This window comes from Taeniopygia guttata, chromosome 3 (assembly GCF_048771995.1).
Source record: "Taeniopygia guttata chromosome 3, bTaeGut7.mat, whole genome shotgun sequence".
NCBI lineage: Eukaryota > Metazoa > Chordata > Aves > Passeriformes > Estrildidae > Taeniopygia > Taeniopygia guttata.
Window position 1 is genome coordinate 106533125 of NC_133027.1, and position 18066 is coordinate 106551190.

Here is an 18066-nt window from a genome sequence, read left to right on the forward strand (position 1 = left end):
AGGCAATGAGGTTTCTGACTGCACTGGGAGAGGGCCCTCTTTTATACTGTCGAATAAACAAGCTACCATAACTTCTACAGCAGGAATATCTGGGTTTATTATCCTATTGGGATGCTCTGAAGGCCTTGGAGGGCTTCAGGAGGAACCAAGGGAGTTGCGTGTACCCTACACCCCAAAATAAGGCCAGATGTGGCCTTGTCCGGCTTCTAAATAGGGAAAGGTAAATCCGTGTTTTGCCAGTGAGCAGATATTGATAACATTTGGTTAGAAGGTCAATCTAGAGATCAACTTTTAGTCAAGACCTGTTGTTGCTGCCTTAGGGCCTGTTGTTCAGGACTTAGTACTTCAATACCTCATCCCTCAAAGTGTTCAAGGACACCTTCTGAGCTGGGCTCTGAGAAGCCGTCTCCAATGCAAGTTACCCTCCACGCCAAGGCAAGGGGTCAGAACAAGATGATTTCCAAAGTCCCTACCACCCCAAACCATTTCATGGCTCACCAAGTAGATGTTGCCCCTCCCCCAGTGGGCCCCATGACACAGATCCCCACAGAGCCCAGAACATGGAACCCACCTCTCTGTGACATCAGCCCCGGGGCCGAGGGCTCCACGGGCAGCGCGGCTGCTGCGGGCACTGCGGCTGTGGCTGTGCTGCTGCACGGAGCTCTCAGTGCTTGCAGCTGACACGTGCCTCTGGCAGCCATGAATTGGCTCGGCCTCCTCGTCCTGCTCACCGTGGCAGGGCTGGCACAGAGCATCCAGTACACCTGCGGGTGAGTGTCCCCAGGCCCTGGGAGGGAGCCAGGGCAACACTTGGGGCCTTCCCTGGAGGGGACCCACCTGTCCCCCATGGCCGGGCCACAGCTTCCCACCCACCATGGGGAGCCTCAGCTCCTTGCCAGCAGCCAGGTGCTGGCACGGACAGACACACACCCCATGGGCTTCCCTGGCCTGCAGGGCGTGCAAGCCCTTGTGGGGAGGGCAGAGGGCTGAGCTTCAGGCTGAGCCACAGCAGGCCATGAAGCAGCACGGAAATGACTTTCTGCTTGCAGAGGGAGCTGTGGGATCCGAGTTCCACCACCTGTCAACAGCCCCATGACTTATTCCTACGGCGATGTGGCTTATGACTACGGCATGACACGCATTGTGGGTGGCATAGGTGCCGCGGAAGCAGAATGGCCCTGGATCGTCAGCATCCAGCACCCCTGGGTACCAGGCCTGGGACACTGGTGTGGAGGATCCCTCATCACTGCAGATTGGGTCCTCACAGCAGCCCACTGCTTCGACAAGTTTGAGTAAGGATGAGCAGGGAATGGGGACATCCCCACAACACCAGCAGATGCCCTGTCAGCAGCACCACCTGCTGCTCCCATCCCCTTTCCTGTCAGGCAGCCAGGCTGCCACACTGCTCAGGAGAAGCCTGGGCCTGTGCCAAGGCTTCCATGCAGCCTCTAACTTGACATTCCCCCGCCTAAGGTGTACGAGGGCACTCACACCTGCCAGAGCACTGCCTCCTCTCTGCCTTGCCATGCAGAGACAACTGCAGGGCTGCTGAGACTCCCTCTCAGCCCTCTCTCCATCTCCTTTGCAGTAACATCAGCCTGCTGTACGTGGTGATTGGGGCCACGCAGTTGACTCAGCCGGGCCCTGGGGCACAAGTGCGCAGCGTCAAGAAGGTGGTGATACACAGCGACTACAGGCGTAGCGACTACAGCTACGACATTGCCCTGATGCAATTGGACCGTCCTGTCCTGTGCAGCTCCTACATCCAGCTGGCCTGTTTGGCTGAGCCCACCCTAAGTGTCTCAGCCCTGCACAACTGCTGGATTGCTGGCTGGGGTGTCACTAAGGCAAGAAGTGAGTACCAAGAGCAACTTCTGGGCCAGCTCAGCACACTGGGGAGAGGGTTTGGGCTTCCCCACAGCAGAGGCCAAAGCCAGGCTGCAGGACATACACCTCTGCAGAGGTGGGCCTGGCCCTAGGAAAGGGGATTCCCCAGACAGGGAAGGAGAACTGGCATGGTTCTGCTGGGGGCTTATTCCTTTCTCTGCTCACAGATCTAGATTCAGCTGATCACCTGCAGCAGGCCAAGGTCCATCTTATCAATGTCCAGCTCTGCAACAGCAGTGATTGGTACGCAGGGGAAGTCCATCCCTACAACTTGTGTGCTGGATACCCAGAGGGCAACATCGACTCCTGCAAGGTAGGAGCGTGCCATGGGCCACTCAGCCCCCAGCAGCACCGCCCCAACACAGCCCAGGGCCTGCTCTGCCCTCAGCCACTCAGTCACCCTCCCAGCCCCAGCTCCCCCTGACTGCTCTGGGGGCTTCCCACACACTCCCCATCCACCCCTGCCTGCCCAGGGCTCCCCTTGTGCCAAAGGCCAGAAAACCCAGTTAAAGTGTTCCTGGTAGCCCAGAGGTCTTCTTGTGCAAAACATCCATCCTCTGCACATCCAGGAGCCCTGTGCAGAGATGACAGAGAGAGCCCTACCCTACAAGAACCCAAGTCATTCACAGCCAAGATTCTGGAGGCTCCAGCCCCCGAGCAGAGCATTCCTCTGCCCGGAATACAGCTCTGGGGGGATGTGAGAGAAAAGGAGAGAGCCCCAGTGCTGGCAGGTGCCACCATATCCCCATTAATGCTCTGTGCTCTGCTGCAGGGTGACAGCGGTGGTCCTCTCATGTGCCAGGACAACAATGCTGAGTACTGGTGGGTCATCGGACTAACCAGCTTTGGAACTGGCTGTGCCAGAGCAAGGCAGCCTGGAGTCTACATCTCCATTCAGCACTTCTATGACTGGATCGATTACAACATACGTATAAACTCAATTAAAAGTGCTCCTTGAGCAGCAGGAAAGGCAGGATCCAGGGCAGGCTGCAGTGCACCACAACCATTTCCTGCTGATCCAAAGGCAGGCTCAGGGTCAAAACCCTGCTCTGTCCTGACCACACTCCTCTGTGCACACAGACACTGGAGTTGATTTAGTTGTTGAAATAAAGTTACCTTTGTTCACAGAGAACCGTCTTTTCAGTGCAATTCTAACTCCTGAGCAAGACAAGAAGTGCCATGCTCAGCACCTGCAGATTGAGCCTGGGGGCACCAAGGGACAGAGTGGCTCCAAAGAGCTCCAGAGTGCCTGGTCAGAGAGGAGAGTGCTCTGGGCCACTGTGGGCTGAGGAACCTGGTACATCAAGCCTCATAAGAGAATAGGAAAAAAGCAGACACCTTGGAGGCAATGCTCAAATGCACATGGGCTGCTGATTTAGGGGCTGATGTGAGCCTGACCTAAGGGAACACATCTGGGAAACTCCCAGGCATCACAAGGGAAACTCCTGACTGGAGTGCCAGTGCCCTAAGGCAGAGCCAGATTTCGTGGGCAGCAAAGAGGGATTGATGTGCCAGGTGGTTACACTTCACAGATACTCAAAGGAAGAGCTGGGGTCATTCTGGGGAGAGGAACCTGGCAGGAACAGTAGGAAAGGACACCAGGAATGCCATGGAAGGCCAAGGTGTATGGGCCAACACCACCTGCAACACCAAGGCTGTTCACAGGCAGGGCCCACCTGTGAGCCAGGGGGAAATGATCCCTGGGCTTTTGGCTCCATATTTGGGAGGAGATGAGGGCCAAGAAAGGGAGGAGTTGAGGGGCTGTATAAGCCTGGCCAAGCAAGAGATGGAGCAATCAAAGAGACTTGTTTTCCTGAGTGCTGCACAGAATCACCACAGGATGGGAAAGAACCTTCTTATCTCAACTCGCTAATTTAGAAATCATCTACAAACTGTACAAATCTGCACCAAAATGCTTGCCCTTTTCAATCAAACTTTGATTCTGTTGCATGGGGAGACTTGTTAAAGGGTAGACTTGGTAGACTGCCTTGGGGTAGTCTTGTTGAAGGCAGTTTTCACCTGTCTTTTCCAGGTGAAGGCACGTGAACATTGACTTTCTTCATCTAATGTAATGCTTCAAAATGCCTTGGGCTAAGTGTCACTCCAGCTGTTTCTGGATACTCTTCTTGGCCTCTAGTGATGCCTTAAAGAAACAAAACAGCACATCTTCGACATAATGTTAGTATAGGAACATTATAGTATAGTATATAGTATATAATACAAAGGTTGATCTTTATTGGAGGCCTCCTGTGGCAGATATGGCAAATGTCCACAGAATTCCTCCCACATGAGGTGAATAGTTTTATAAGCTTAGCAAGTTTGCATATTTGACAAAAATCACCAATTAGGATCTCAAATTGTGAAGTAATTCCTCCCTTGGTTCAACCATCTCTAAAGCCTCCCTTGCCCCCTACCCAGCTAGAAACTAAACTTTGTTTATGAAAATGCACCTCAAAGAGCTGTTTCCAGCCTTGGTTCCCACGAAGAACCAAGATAGGATTAGGGGCCTTGTACTCTCCAGGGCATGGAGATCTGAAATATGCTTTGTCTTTCTGCCTAGGGAAAAGGTAGGGAAAACTAGCCACAGACACAACAACAGGCTACAGAGCTACAAATATATGTGTAAAGAATACAGAGAATATATAAAAGAAAATAGGCAAAAATAAATCTGGCATCACCAGGCCAATGGAGTCCCTTCTCACAGTGGGTAGCACTCTTCCCTCTGTGTTAATCAAGAAGGGCTATGCTAAGAGCAACCACCCCACATCTGTACTTGTCACTGCCACCTTGGCATAATCTTCTTCAAATATTTTCTGATGTCAGAATCTGTGCGCTCACTAAAGAACCGAGTAAAAGAGTGTCACTTGGGGTTGGGGATGGCCATTACCCTGTGCAGTGAGGAGACCAGCTTAGAGTCACCCAACCATGCTATAACAACTTTATTGTGCTGTCTTGGCAAAATTCAGCTGTGCAAACAATTTCTTCCAGTTCTACACAGCCTCATCCAGAGACATCCCCTTACCTAAATCAGAGATATTTTCCATCACATCAAATACTTCAAGGTACGTGAAACCCTTTTTTGCATGCCAAGAAGGGACTTCCACCCCCTTCTGTGTGTGCTCTAGCACCCATTGTGTGGCACAAGGGATACAAGGTTCGCCCTGTGCCTGTCACCAAAAGCTTCAAGCAGAGACTCGAGCTTCTCCCCCTCACAACTTATGGGGGCCTCTAAAACTCCTCTGTGGCCACCTTAGGCTGATCATGCTGTGCATGCCTTCTCCACCCTCTAACAGTAATTTAACCAAATCTGCACCAAATGTCACAACAATAGAGAGGCTCAAATCCACCCTTTTATTTTACACAGACTCTGCACATGGAATTATAACATTGCTCCTCTGTCTCCTTCCCACCCTGAAAATTCCAGCAATTGGATATTTGGAGGAGGGAGGCTCCAGAGGTACTCCTCTACATTCCTATCTGGGCTGCTACAGTGCTGAAGAAATTCCCCTATGTGACCATTCCAGAGGCAAGTGTCACTCCAGTGAGCTGCCAGGTGCCCTGTTCAATTCCCCACCCATGCCACTCTCACACCTGACTGAGCAGATGTCTGTACCCATTCCACCCTGAGGTTCTGTCAGCAGAGTCACAGACATCTCATTCCATAAAGAGCCACCAGCTCCTGCTGCAGCTGTCAGTATTGTCTTGGTTTAAAGGACAGGTGTTTGCCAAGGAAGGCAGGAACCTCCTTTGGAATGGTATGTGCCAGTTGTTGGCATCGGTGCAGGAACCTCCTTTGGAATGGTATGTGCCAGTTGTTGGCATCAGTGCAGGAATCTCCTTTGGAATGGTATATGCCAATTGTTGGCATCGGTGCAGGAACCTCCTTTGGAATGGTATATGCCAATTGTTGGCATTGGTACTTGGCACCAATTGACAGCGGATTAGAACTGTCACCATTATTTTGTTATCTTGCTGTAAGACTTTCATACCTTGTCTTTGTGAATTCTCACAGGCAACTTCTCACAACACTGACTCCTTTTCTTTCTTTCATATGGTTGGCTGACTTCTTCCCGTCCCTAGCAGTACATACTAACCCTTACGGTCCCTAACACAAACACCTGACCCTCATTCCTTGGAGAAGCACAGCCAACTGATTCCAACTCCCCCTCAACTAGCTAATCCACTCTTTTATAACACCCATCTTATTGGCCCATCCTTATGGGACACAGCTGCACCCTGTTAAGGGCAGGCCTTATTGGACACGCCTGTGACCTACTAAAGGCAAGGCTGTTCCTACTCTTTGGTAATTAGTACAGCTGCAACTCCTCAGGGGTAGGAGTGCCTTCAGCACTATTTCTATTCTCCTACAATCCATCCTTCCACAGGTCTCTGCCACTTGGAAAGCCAAATGGACTGCAGCAGGAACCTTGGAGCAACAGGCTGGAACAGCAGAGGCAGGCCTATCCCAGAGTGACAAACAAAGTGTAGCAAAGATTCCAGAGCCACGCCAGAAGCTGTGGAGTGTTTGGGCAGGCATGGAGTGTCAGGTTAATGTGTAGCAAAAAAGCCTAAATCGTCAGCATAAAACAGCACAGCTGGGCAGTGGTTGCCAGGCTACTTCAAGCAGCAGCCACAAACATCTGGGAGATGCACCCTCTGGGAAGGAGTCAGGATCGCCTTCCCAGTGAGGTTGAGCGTTGGAAAGGTCCCAGTTCAACACTTGCTCTTGTGAGCAGAAGCTCACCCACAGAAAGGAGAAAAGCACTTCAGAACAGAATTCCAGTGTGGCAGCATATTCACACCACAGCAGCAGCAAACTGGACTGTTCCCCTCTGGCCCTGAGAATGAGGAGCTGAGCCTAGTCCCTCAACCCCAGCCAAAATCTCACAGTATCTCAACACTTCCCAAGAGAACCTCACTGCTCAGAGACAATAGCAAACTGCACTCTTGCCACTCCTCCTTGGCTATATCTTTTGTCTCTCTTAAGTATCTGTTGTTTCTACCTCTTAGGCAAAAAATGGGATAAAATTCCCTGAGAGAAAAGAAAAGGAGGGGGGAAATATCCTAAATTCCAATAAGTATCCATTCCCTTGGCCTGCTCCCTGTGCCCTCTGTCGTGGGAAGTGTACACAACCTCTGGTCCTGGGCTCCTGCCATCCAGAGCTCAATCTGCAGCTGGCACTGCAGCTGCACACCCAGCTCCCTGCCCAAAATGGATTCCTCAGCCACTGCCTGCCCCGGGGGCTGCACAGCCTCATCCTGCAAGAAGAGGGGCCTAAAGAAAGCAGCAGAGAGCCTTGTTACAAGGGCAGGTCCTGAGAGGACAAGGGGCAATGGCCTTACAGTGACAGGGGATAGCTTTAGATGAGATCATAGTCAAGAATTCTTGACTGTGAGGAATATGAGGAATTCTTGCTGATATACTGGCATGGGTTACCCAGAGCAGCTGTGCAGCCTGTTTCTCAGGTAGGCACAGTCAGCACAGAAGACACAGACACCGAGTTCAGGAATAAATGTAATTTACTGTAATTCAAACCTGCGAAGAATTGTAAAAGGATAAGTAAGCAGGACATAAAATCATTAGCAAAGAATTACAAAAGGATAGCAATGCATATAATCATTACCATAAACAACTGACTACAGTGATGAAGAAAGACACATCACAAGTTCCCTTAATCCTTGACCATTATCCAGGCCTGCCCATCAACTGGGGGGAAGCCAATGTCACAGTGAAGGACTGGGGAACCACTGACAGCAACTGGGAAATCCTGCAGGTACCTTCCCCTACAGGCAGTGAGGCTAGTGACTGTGCTGTGAGAGGTCCCCATTTTTATACTGTGGAATAAGCAAGATAGCAAAACTTCTAGTGCAGTAACACCTGGTTTCAGTCTCCTACTAGGATGCTCCCGAGGCCTTGGAGAGCTTCGGGAAGAACCAAGGGAGTTGTTTGTGATTGCACACCCCCAAACAAGGTGAAATAGGGTCTTGTCCAGTTCCTAAGTATAGAAAGGTAAATCCATGTTTTGCCAGTGAGTGGACATACATAACATTAGTTTGGAAGATACATCCAGAGGCCAGCTCTTAGTTAAGGCCTGTTGTTCTGGCCTTAGTCAGGGCCTGTTGATCAGGACTTAGTACTTCAATGCCTCATCCCTCAAAGTGTCCAAGGACAGCTTCTGAGCCAGGCTGTGCACACTGTGGACATCTGGGTCTAGCACAAGTCATCCCTCCCTGCCCATGGTAGTAGGTTGGAACTAGATGATCTTCAAGGTCCATTCCAGCCCAAACTATTCTATTGCTCCTTGATTCGATGCAGTTCCTCCTGCCATGGGCTCCATGACACAGATCCCCACAGTGCCCAGAACATGGAACCCACCCCTCCGTGACATCAGCCCCAGGACACCACGGGCAGCGCGGCTGCTGCGGACACTGCGGCTGTGGCTGTGCTGCTGCACGGAGCTCTCAGTGCTTGCAGCTGACACGTGCCTCTGGCAGCCATGAATTGGCTCGGCCTCCTCGTCCTGCTCACCGTGGCCGGGCTGGCGCAGAACATCCAGTACACCTGCGGGTGAGTGTCCCCAGGCCCTGGGAGGGAGCCAGGGCAACACTTGGGGCCTTCCCTGGAGGGGACCCGCCTGTCCCCCATGGCCGGGCCACAGCTTCCCACCTGCCATACAGTATAAGCGTAGAAACCCACTGTGATTCCCTTGCCAGGAGGAACTGGCTAAATAAAAAGGGATGGGAACAATGGAACTAGCCAGAGAATAAAAAATTTGAATAGCAAAAATAACAAACGTCATACAGGTACAGAGGCTAGGTTCCAAATACCCCTTGGGCGGGGCAAATGCAACCAGGTATAGGGGCACAATGTCCAATCAGAAAGGTGAACTCAGGATATGACCTTTAGGAAAAAGGTCTTGATGAAAGGTGGAGGAGAACTGGAAACTTGACTGAATATAGGAAGGTACTATAAGCATACTACTTACTCCCATGACCCCATGGTTCACACTGTGGCCAGGTAAGGTGTCCCTTCCTGGCAAACTGTCTGCCACAGTCTGAGGTCATAACCTTCTGTAAGAGAATCTGAGGTAAAAACATCAGTAGGACAAGATCCCACAATGGGGAGCCTCAGCTCCTTGCCAGCAGCCAGGTGCTGGCACGGACAGACACACACCCCATGGGCTTCCCTGGCCTGCAGGGCGTGCAAGCCCTTGTGGGGAGGGCAGAGGGCTGAGCTTAGCCTGAGCCACAGCAGGCCATGAAGCAGCACGGAAATGACTTTCTGCTTGCAGAGGGACCTGTGGGCATCGGGCTGTGCCTTCTGTCTACCACCCCACAACTAATTCCTACGGCAACGTGGCTTATGACTCTGGCATGACACGCATCGTGGGTGGCACAGGTGCCAAGCCAGGGGCCTGGCCCTGGATCGTCAGCATCCAGCACCCCTGGGTACCAGGCCTGAAGCATCTGTGTGGAGGGTCCCTCATCAGCACACAGTGGGTCCTCACAGCAGCCCACTGCTTCGACAAGGTCACGTAAGGATGAGCAGGGAATGGGGACATCCCCACAACACCAGCAGGTGCCCTGTCAGCAGCACCACCTGTAAATCTCATCCCCTTTCCTCTCAGGCAGCCAGGCTGCCACACTGCTCAGGAGAAGCCTGGGCCTGTGCTGAGGCTTCCTTGCAGCCTCCAGCTTGACATGCGAGGGCACTTGTACCTGCCAGAGCACTGCCTCCTCTCTGCCTTGCCATGCAGAGGTCTGACAACTGCTGGGCTGCTGTGGCACTGTGGCTCTACTCCCTCTCAGCCTTCTCTCCATGCCTTCTAGGGAAATCAGCCTGCTGTATGTGGTGATTGGGGCCACCCAGTTGACTCAGCCAGGCCCTGGGGCACAAGTGCGCAGCGTCAAGCAGGTGCTGCTGCACCAGTACTACAAACCTGCTGACATGAGCTACGACATTGCCCTGATGGAATTGGACCATCCTGTCCAGTGCAGCCCCTACATCCAGCTAGCCTGTGTGCCTGACATCACACTGAAAGTGTCAGAGCTGCACAACTGCTGGGTGGCTGGCTGGGGTGCCACCACAGAAGGAGGTGAGTTCCAAGAGCAAATCCTGGGCCAGGTGAGCACACTGGGGGGAGGGTTTGGATTTCCCCACAGCAGAGGCCTAAGTTGGAATCAGGCTGCAGGACATACACCTTTGCAGAAATGGGCCTGGCCCAATCCCCAAAGGCAGGTGAGAGCTCCAGTGCCTCTGCAGATACAAAGCCAGGACATGGATCCCCCACAAGACAACCATGGGAGGAGAACTGGGAAGGAGCTGCTGGGCACTCATTCCTTTCTCTTGCTCACAGGTCAAAAAACAAGTGATCCCCTCCAGGAGGCCAAGGTCCAGCTCATCGATGTCCGGCTCTGCAACAGCAGCCGCTGGTACTCAGGGAAAATCCACACCCACAATGTGTGTGCTGGATACCCACAGGGCAAGATCGACACCTGCCAGGTAGGAAGGAGCGTGCCATGAGCCACTCAGCCCCCAGCAGCACCACCCCAGCACAGCCCAGGGCCTGCTCTGTCCAGCCACTCAGTCGCCCTCCCAGCCCCAGCTCACCCCCAGCTGCCCTGGGGGCTTCCCACACACTCCCCATCCACCCCTGCCTGCCCAGGGCTCCCCTTGTGCCAAAAGCCCAGAAAACCCAGTTAAAGTGTTCCTGGTAGCCCAGAGGTCCAGGTGCCAAACTCTGCACATCCAGGAGCCCTGTGCAGAGACAACAGAGACCCTACAAGAGCCCAAGTCATTCACAGCCAAGCTTCTGGAGGCTCCAGTCCCTGACCAGAACATTCCTCTGCCCAGAATACAGCTCTGGCAGGGGATGTGAGAGAGGAGACAGCCCCAGTGCTGGCATGTGCCACACCTAACTCCACCTTAATGCTCTGTGCTCTGCTGCAGGGTGACAGCGGTGGTCCTCTCATGTGCCAAGAGAAAAACAGTGACTACTGGTGGGTCATCGGAATAACCAGCTGGGGAAGAGGCTGTGCCAGAGCAAGACAGCCTGGAATCTACATCTCCACTCAGTACTTCTATGACTGGATCCTATTCTACATGAACCTGAGCCCAGATGGAAGTTCCTCTCCAACATCACGGGCATCTAGTCATTTTTTGACCACTTCACACCTCTGGAGTTATTATATTTCCACCCCACAACCCTCTCAGAAGCCATGGCCAAGACCAACCCCCTCTCCAAAACCAACTCCAGTACCAACATCGGGCAAAGTTAACTCCTGCCCATTTTCCATCAAAATTCTGGTGGAATTATTTACTCAGGTGAAGGAACTCCTCCAGCAGACCTTTGGTCAACATACATCTTGAGCAGCAGGACAGCCATGGTCTAGGGCACACTGCAGTGCACCACAACAATTTCCTGCTGATCCAAAGGCAGCCTCAGGGTCAAAAACCTTCTCTGCCCTGACCACACTCCTCTCCTGTGTGCATGCAGACACCACAGTTGACTTACCTGAATGAAGTAAAATTGTCTATGGTCACAGGGAACCATCTTTTTGGTCCAATTTCGACTCCTGGGCGAAGCAAGGACTTCCATGGTCAGCACTTGCAGAATGAGCCTGAGGGCAGACTTGCCAGGCACCAAGGGACAGAGTGGCTCCAAAGAGCTCCAGAGTGCCTGGTCAGAGAGGAGAATGCTCTGAGCCACTGTGGGCTGGAGGAACCTGGTACATCAAGCCTTGGAAAGGGATAGGAAAAAAGCAGACACCTTGGAGGCAATGCTCTAATGCACATGGGCTGCTGATTTAGGGGCTGATGTGAGCCTGACCTAAGGGAACACATCTGGGAAACTCCCAGGCATGACAAGGGAAACTCCTGGCTCCTGACTGGAGTGCCAGTGCCCTAAGGCAGAGCCAGATTTCATGGGCAGCAAAGAGAGATTAATGTGCCAGATGGTTACACTTCACAGATACTCAAAGGAAGAGCTGGGTCATTCTGGGGAGGGGAACATGGCAGGAACAGTAGGAAAGCACACCAGGAATGCCATGGAAGGCCAAGGTGTGTGGGCCAACACCACCTGCAACACCAAGGCTGTTCACAGGCAGGGCCCACCTGTGAGCCAGGGGGAAATGATCCCTGGGCTTGGCTCCATATTTGGGAGGAGATGAGGGCAGAGAAATGGAGGAGTTGAGGAGGATGAGAGGCTGTACAAGCCTGGCAAATGAAGAGAAGGAGCAAGCAAAGAGCCTGCTGCAGAGACACCATCTGCAGCTTGGTGTGCTTGTTTTCCTAAGTGCTGCACAGAATCACCACAGGATGGGAAAGAAACTCTTTTGCTCTTAATTTCCCACAGCACAATGGCATGGAGAATGGCCTGTGGCTTAGAACAAGAGCACCCTTCTCTGTCTACAGCATTCAGTTGCTGTATGTCACTTGCCACCCTGAAATAAGGGTGTCACAATGGCCTCATTAGATCAAGCCCAGAACAGCAACGGAACTCATTGGCAGTAAGGGCATGGAGCCTGCCAGAAGGCATTTTTCTGCACAGACTGTGCTGCACCTGCATTTCACTGCACTTCTGCAGCAAAAAATGATGCAGCTTGGGCACTGCACTGCTTACCCACTGTGACTGGATTGGCTCCTGAACCAAGCACACAAATGCATCCTGAAGGAGTCCTGTTCCACAGAAATTCTGTTTTGGGAAGAATCTTGTGGGGAAAAAGGCTGCAGAGAGCAGGGTACCAGTGAAATTCCTCAGGTGCTCCACAGCCCCATCCTGCAAGAAGAGGGGCCTACAGGAAGCTGCAGGGAACCATCTCACGAGGGATAGTCCTGACAGGACAAGGGGCAATGGCTTTACAGTGACAGAGGGTAGCATCTGCTGAGATCATAGGAAGGAATTCTTGATTGTGACAGTACTGAGGCACTGGCATGGGTTGCCCAGAGCATCTGTGGATGCCCCATCCCACAAAATGTTCAAGTTCTTCTTCTGAGCCAGGCTCTGAGTAACTGGGTCTAGAGCAAGTGTTCCTACCCATAGGAACTAGATGATCCTTAAGATCCCTTCCAATCCAAACCATGATTCTAAGATCTGTGGAGTACATTGAGTAAAACTTCAGCAGCACTTATGATCTCCAGCTGTCATTCATTGATGTCACTTAGCATGAATGAGTGTGACTATACTGTCATATGCAGAGTGCCACATTTGGTCTTGGATAATAAGTCAAAATTAAACCAGTAATTTAGTAATAGTTACAACAGGCATATCTACACCATAATGTCAAATTGATAACAAACAATCACCTTATCAAGTACATGCATTAGTGCCTTCTGAGTAATGTGCTAGTAGTCATGGGGAGAGAGAGAGAGCAAGTACTGTATGCCAAGTATAAATATAGATCTAAAAATATAAAAAATAGCTGTCAGAAAGTATTCTTTCTTGGGGTTCCTGTGACAGATTTAGCTGGCAAGGCATTGAATTCTTTGTTGCGAGCTCCTACATGAGCATGAGGCAGAATGGAGGCAGGACTAGGAGCATGAGGATTCCTTACTGCTGTCACAAACTGTTTATAAAATTCAGTAAAGGTTGTATTTGGAGAACAGAGGATGGGAAGATGCACTTGATAGTTCTCTTTTCCTATATACTACATTTATTGCATATAGAAAAATAATTCTAAACCTTTATTTTGGAGGAAAAACAACATACTGGAGAAATTCCTTCCATTTTGTACCTAGATGGGCTGTTCTGACTCACAGCAAAGGCAAGAGAGGGGTGAAGATGGGATGGGCCAGACAGCAGGTCTCATCTGATCATTCTGAGTTGGATTAAGTCTGGATTTAAGTAACCTTTCCTCCTTTCTACATACTTAGGGCCACTGCTGGCATCTCCAGCTGAAATTAATCTACAACAGCCTGTAAGGCTTAACAAAATTCTGGCTGTGCCTTGTTCCAAATTCATGCTTTGCAGCTTGAGGTAATGTGGAAGGCATGAAGACTAGTGTCTCAATCTGACTGTTCTTGAGATTTTCACAAAGCCCTCTGGAGTGTTTATTATCCTGGCCTTCAGTTACAAGAACATTTTAACCCAATCTCTAGATAACCTGAATCCTAAAGTCACCTTACAGGTTTATGTTTTTAAGTAATAAGATTTTTAAGATAACATGGATCTTTTAAAATCATTGAATATTTGTTATTAACGCTGTTCCCTCAGAGCCCCATCATTTGGATTTCTTGATTTTCACCCAAGGATGTGATGTAAACAGAGAGACAAGGTACATTCCCACACATGCTTATAGAGGATTGTAAATGCCAACAACATTTTTACTTCCCAGCTTCTTCTGCATTTTTGGAATTCTGTCTGGGAAGAGACCCATACCATAAATAGCTCATATCCGTCTCGAAATTGCCAGACCTCCTGGTTTTAGATTGCAACAATTAGTCTCCTAAATTCTGTGTAATAAAGTTACCCACATTCCTCATTGGTACATTTCAGGCTTATGTGAAGTTGTGAGTGTTGGGATTTGAGTAATTGTAAACTGTGCCTAATGCTTAATAAAGGAATGGTTTAGATCACCCAAACACACATCCAAGACATACCAGAGTTGTACATACTTGATTCCTATCATGTGCTGAGACAGGATTTTTTTATTTGAAAAGCCCTTTCTGGTAATGAAAGCAAAACCTGCCCCTCTGGCATTTCTGCCAGTGTCTAGCAGTAGGATGTGCAGCACTAAAGCCCAGAGGGAGACAACCTGTCTTGTTCCTGTTTTTTCTCATCTTGGGGAATCAGACTTCCAGGCTGGCCTCCCTGCTTGCTCCTATCCCTGCACACAAAAAGGAGCTGTTGCTAAGCAGCGGTGGACCGTGCACCACAGCCTGGTTTGAAAATGAAGGATTAACTAGATTCGTTTTGATGAAGACAAGGTACAGCTGAAGAACAGGCAGGAGAAAGGGAAAAAAAAGTAAAATAAAAGGCAGCTGTGATTTGCACTAGAGAACAGAGAGTGTCCAAACAGAAGAGGGAATTTTGAAAGCAAAGAGGAAATTAATGTGTGGCCTAAATGGAAGAAATACATAGAGAATGAGGTGTTCTTCAGGGCAAGCTCTGTCTCTATGCTTATATATCTCTTAACACTGCAAAACTCCAATCCAGCGGTCTTCAAGGAAAATATCAGAAACAAGTGAACAAAAAGTGCTGGCACCAAACCTTTCACCTCAGCCTCTCACTGGTCCTGACTTAAACACAGCCTCGCAGCCACCTTTAGTGGGAGATAAAGAACATGGAACGAAAAGGGCTGGAAATTAATAATTCAATTTTTTGTCCTGGGAAATTTTTACCTCCATTGACTCCTTAAGTCATGCTAGTTTGAGAGACACCGAGGTTGTAGCCACCTCAGGTGACTGTGTAGTGACTGAGGACTCACCATATATTTTTTGTAACCCTAAGGATGTCACTCAGCATTCATGCATAGCTTATAGAGAATTCTTCTTCCAATAAGATGTTCTGTGCTGATTAAGCATGGCCAAATCCCATTCTTTTGTTGTGCCTGAATTCCCGGGCCTGAGAATCTGAATTGTAGCATTCCATGAAAAAGCACATTGGCTATTTAGCTTGATATCTTACATTATTATTCTAGAGATTTGAAGGCCAAGCAAAAACTATGCCAGTTTTTCTGAGCATATTAGTGTTTTCTCCTTAATTAATTGCAATAGTATTTATTCTTATCTATGTTCACTTTTCATGAATATTTCAGAAACATGTTTCACAGGCTGAAGTAGTCTCAGGGGAAAAAAGCTTAAAATAATAAAAAAATATTAAAAAACATTGTCAAAACTAAAATTAAAAATGCAAATATTAAAGAATATTGTCAAAAAAAAACCCTGTACTATAAATGTGGGTCTACTGGTTCCAGCCCGACCAGGCATGTAGCATATGTGTACCCCTCTGAAATTCTGGTTCAGTCATGATAAATCAATATAAATGAGAATTCAAATATTGCGTATTTAGACTGGAAAATTTACAGGCCAAGAACTATTTGTTGCAATTAAAATGTAAGTGAATCTGAACCAACTTATCACTGTCTCCTAGTGATCAGAGCACTGAAAGAAAAGCTGAGAGAAATAAGTAAGGGTGATTGCTTTGCACCAGTGCAGCTTTGCTTGTAGTGGGTGTCAGCCAATCATTTGTTCTGTTTCTTCCCTGCTTTTAGAGGTCTGCAATACATTTCTAGAAATCGTAATTCGCAAATATATCTTCAGACATCTCTCAGATACTACCTAGAGTGTTAAATAATGCAAAATATATAAATCTCATAGGCTTATTCGGTGATAGAGTCCAACTGGATGGATTTCTTATGTAAGTCATATTTCTGAAGTACTTTTTTTTTAAAAGTGGTTGTTTCAATAAATATGGATTTTCAATATATAAGCTAGACCTCCTAGAGAAGTGCTTAAAATGTAGGGACCTCTGTTTTTGTTTTGGTTAGGAATGCGGTTGACATATCCATGGATGCAGAATCATCCCTGCTTTGCTACCATGCTACCAATCAAAGCAAAGTTCATATTTTCAAATTCTTTATTCATTTCAGTGAGACCTTGATGTCATTGATACGAGAGAAACATCAGGGAGAGTTATAGAAAAGAAAGGATGCCTGATCTTCATGATCCTTAATGAGAGAAAACCTGAATGTCAGCAGAGCAAATCTGCCATCTCAGAGAATGAGTTCAGACTGCCATCTGGGGGATCAGGGCTGAGAAATACAGCATTTATAGTGGATCTAAGGGGATACCTTCCAGTAGTCAGAGCATTCTTTGCAAAAATCTTATCCAGTTAAATTTTTACTTAGTTGTTCAATTCACAAATTATTTGCAAACCTGACCTCATTTCTGAGCACTTGCTGAATTGTTTGTAGGAATAATTTTTGACCTAGAATTTTTCTTCTATTATCTCTTCAATATGTTTCTGATCTATGACTAGTTACTTGGCATAGGAGTTTTGCTCAGTTTTGACTGGGTGGGTTTTTTTTCCCCTTGGTTTCTTTTTAAAGAGAGAAGTAAAGTATACAGCATAGTAAAGACTGGTTAATTAACAAAAATCATGCTGTGATAGTGAATATGGTCATATAGGTCATATCACCTGTCTGTGACGGTTACCAGAAAAAAGAAAGAGGACCAGTCTCTACCTAATCTTTACCCAGGGATCCATAAGAATTTGGGGAAATGCTTCCCTAAAGTTTGTGTGTATGATATTGGCTTTGTGGAAAAGTTTCATGACCAATGTAAAAAAAAAAAAAAAATCTAATATAACAGCTGGCTAGAGAGAGAATTTCCACCCACAAAGACTTGTAGAGAAATCTACACAGGAGTGCAAAGCAGCAAGGAGGCCAGAGCTGCCAAACCACAGGGGTGTGCAAGACAGCTTGACATGGATGGTTTTCTGTGGTCATGATAGAAATGGAATTCTCTATCAACTATCAGCCTAAAAGGTGACTCTAGTTAAAGACCTGTAAGAGTTAAATATAGTTATTTTCTGCAGTAACTCTCACATGAACTGAACACTACATGAAAATACTTGTGATTACCTCTACACAGAGGTAAGTAGGCTGTGACAGAGTAAGATGCAGATCCTGTACACATAGTACCTTTTCACAATTTTGTCTGAAATAAATGTTCAGCAATCATTAGACAAGTTTTTGTACACACAGAGGGAAATCCCCATTTCATCTGTGCCAGAGAAATTTGCACTGCCATGAATTATGTTTGGTTTTTGTCCACAGCTTAAGAGCAGAAGACCTCAGCACTGCACCTCAGCAGGGCACCTCCGTGATTTTTTGAGAACCACGAAATTTGTTGTTTGCAAGCCACACTGCCCTTTCCAGCTGAGGAAAGTGGTAGTACCTGAAACCTTTGTGCAAAACTGCAGCTTGTAAACTACTCTTATTTCCTTGGAGCATTCAATTTATTATTTCACACATTCAGAAGCAGGAAAATAGAGGAGATCACAGTAAAACTAAGAGAAGTAAATCCTAGAGATATACACAGACACACAAGGTTGTCTGTAATTTGTCTTTTGTGTTTCTGCGTCAATCTCCAAATTATTTCCTTTTCTTCATGTGGAGGAAAAACCCCATAGAGGGAAAAACCTGAATTTCTCACCCTCGGAAGAGGTTTTATTCCTA

General features: G+C 48.4%; 1 protein-coding gene across 1 annotated transcript; it reads left to right on the forward strand.

Moving 5' to 3' along the window:
* Positions 1 to 561: 561 nt before the first annotated feature.
* Positions 562 to 3019, forward strand: LOC100229676 (acrosin-like). The gene is made up of 5 exons (XM_072927587.1): positions 562 to 770; positions 1050 to 1292; positions 1589 to 1854; positions 2055 to 2200; positions 2660 to 3019. Exons 1-5 carry the CDS (start codon positions 700 to 702, stop codon positions 2843 to 2845), a joined length of 912 nt encoding a protein of 303 aa, XP_072783688.1. The 5' UTR covers positions 562 to 699; the 3' UTR covers positions 2846 to 3019.
* The last annotated feature ends 15047 nt before the right edge of the window (positions 3020 to 18066 follow it).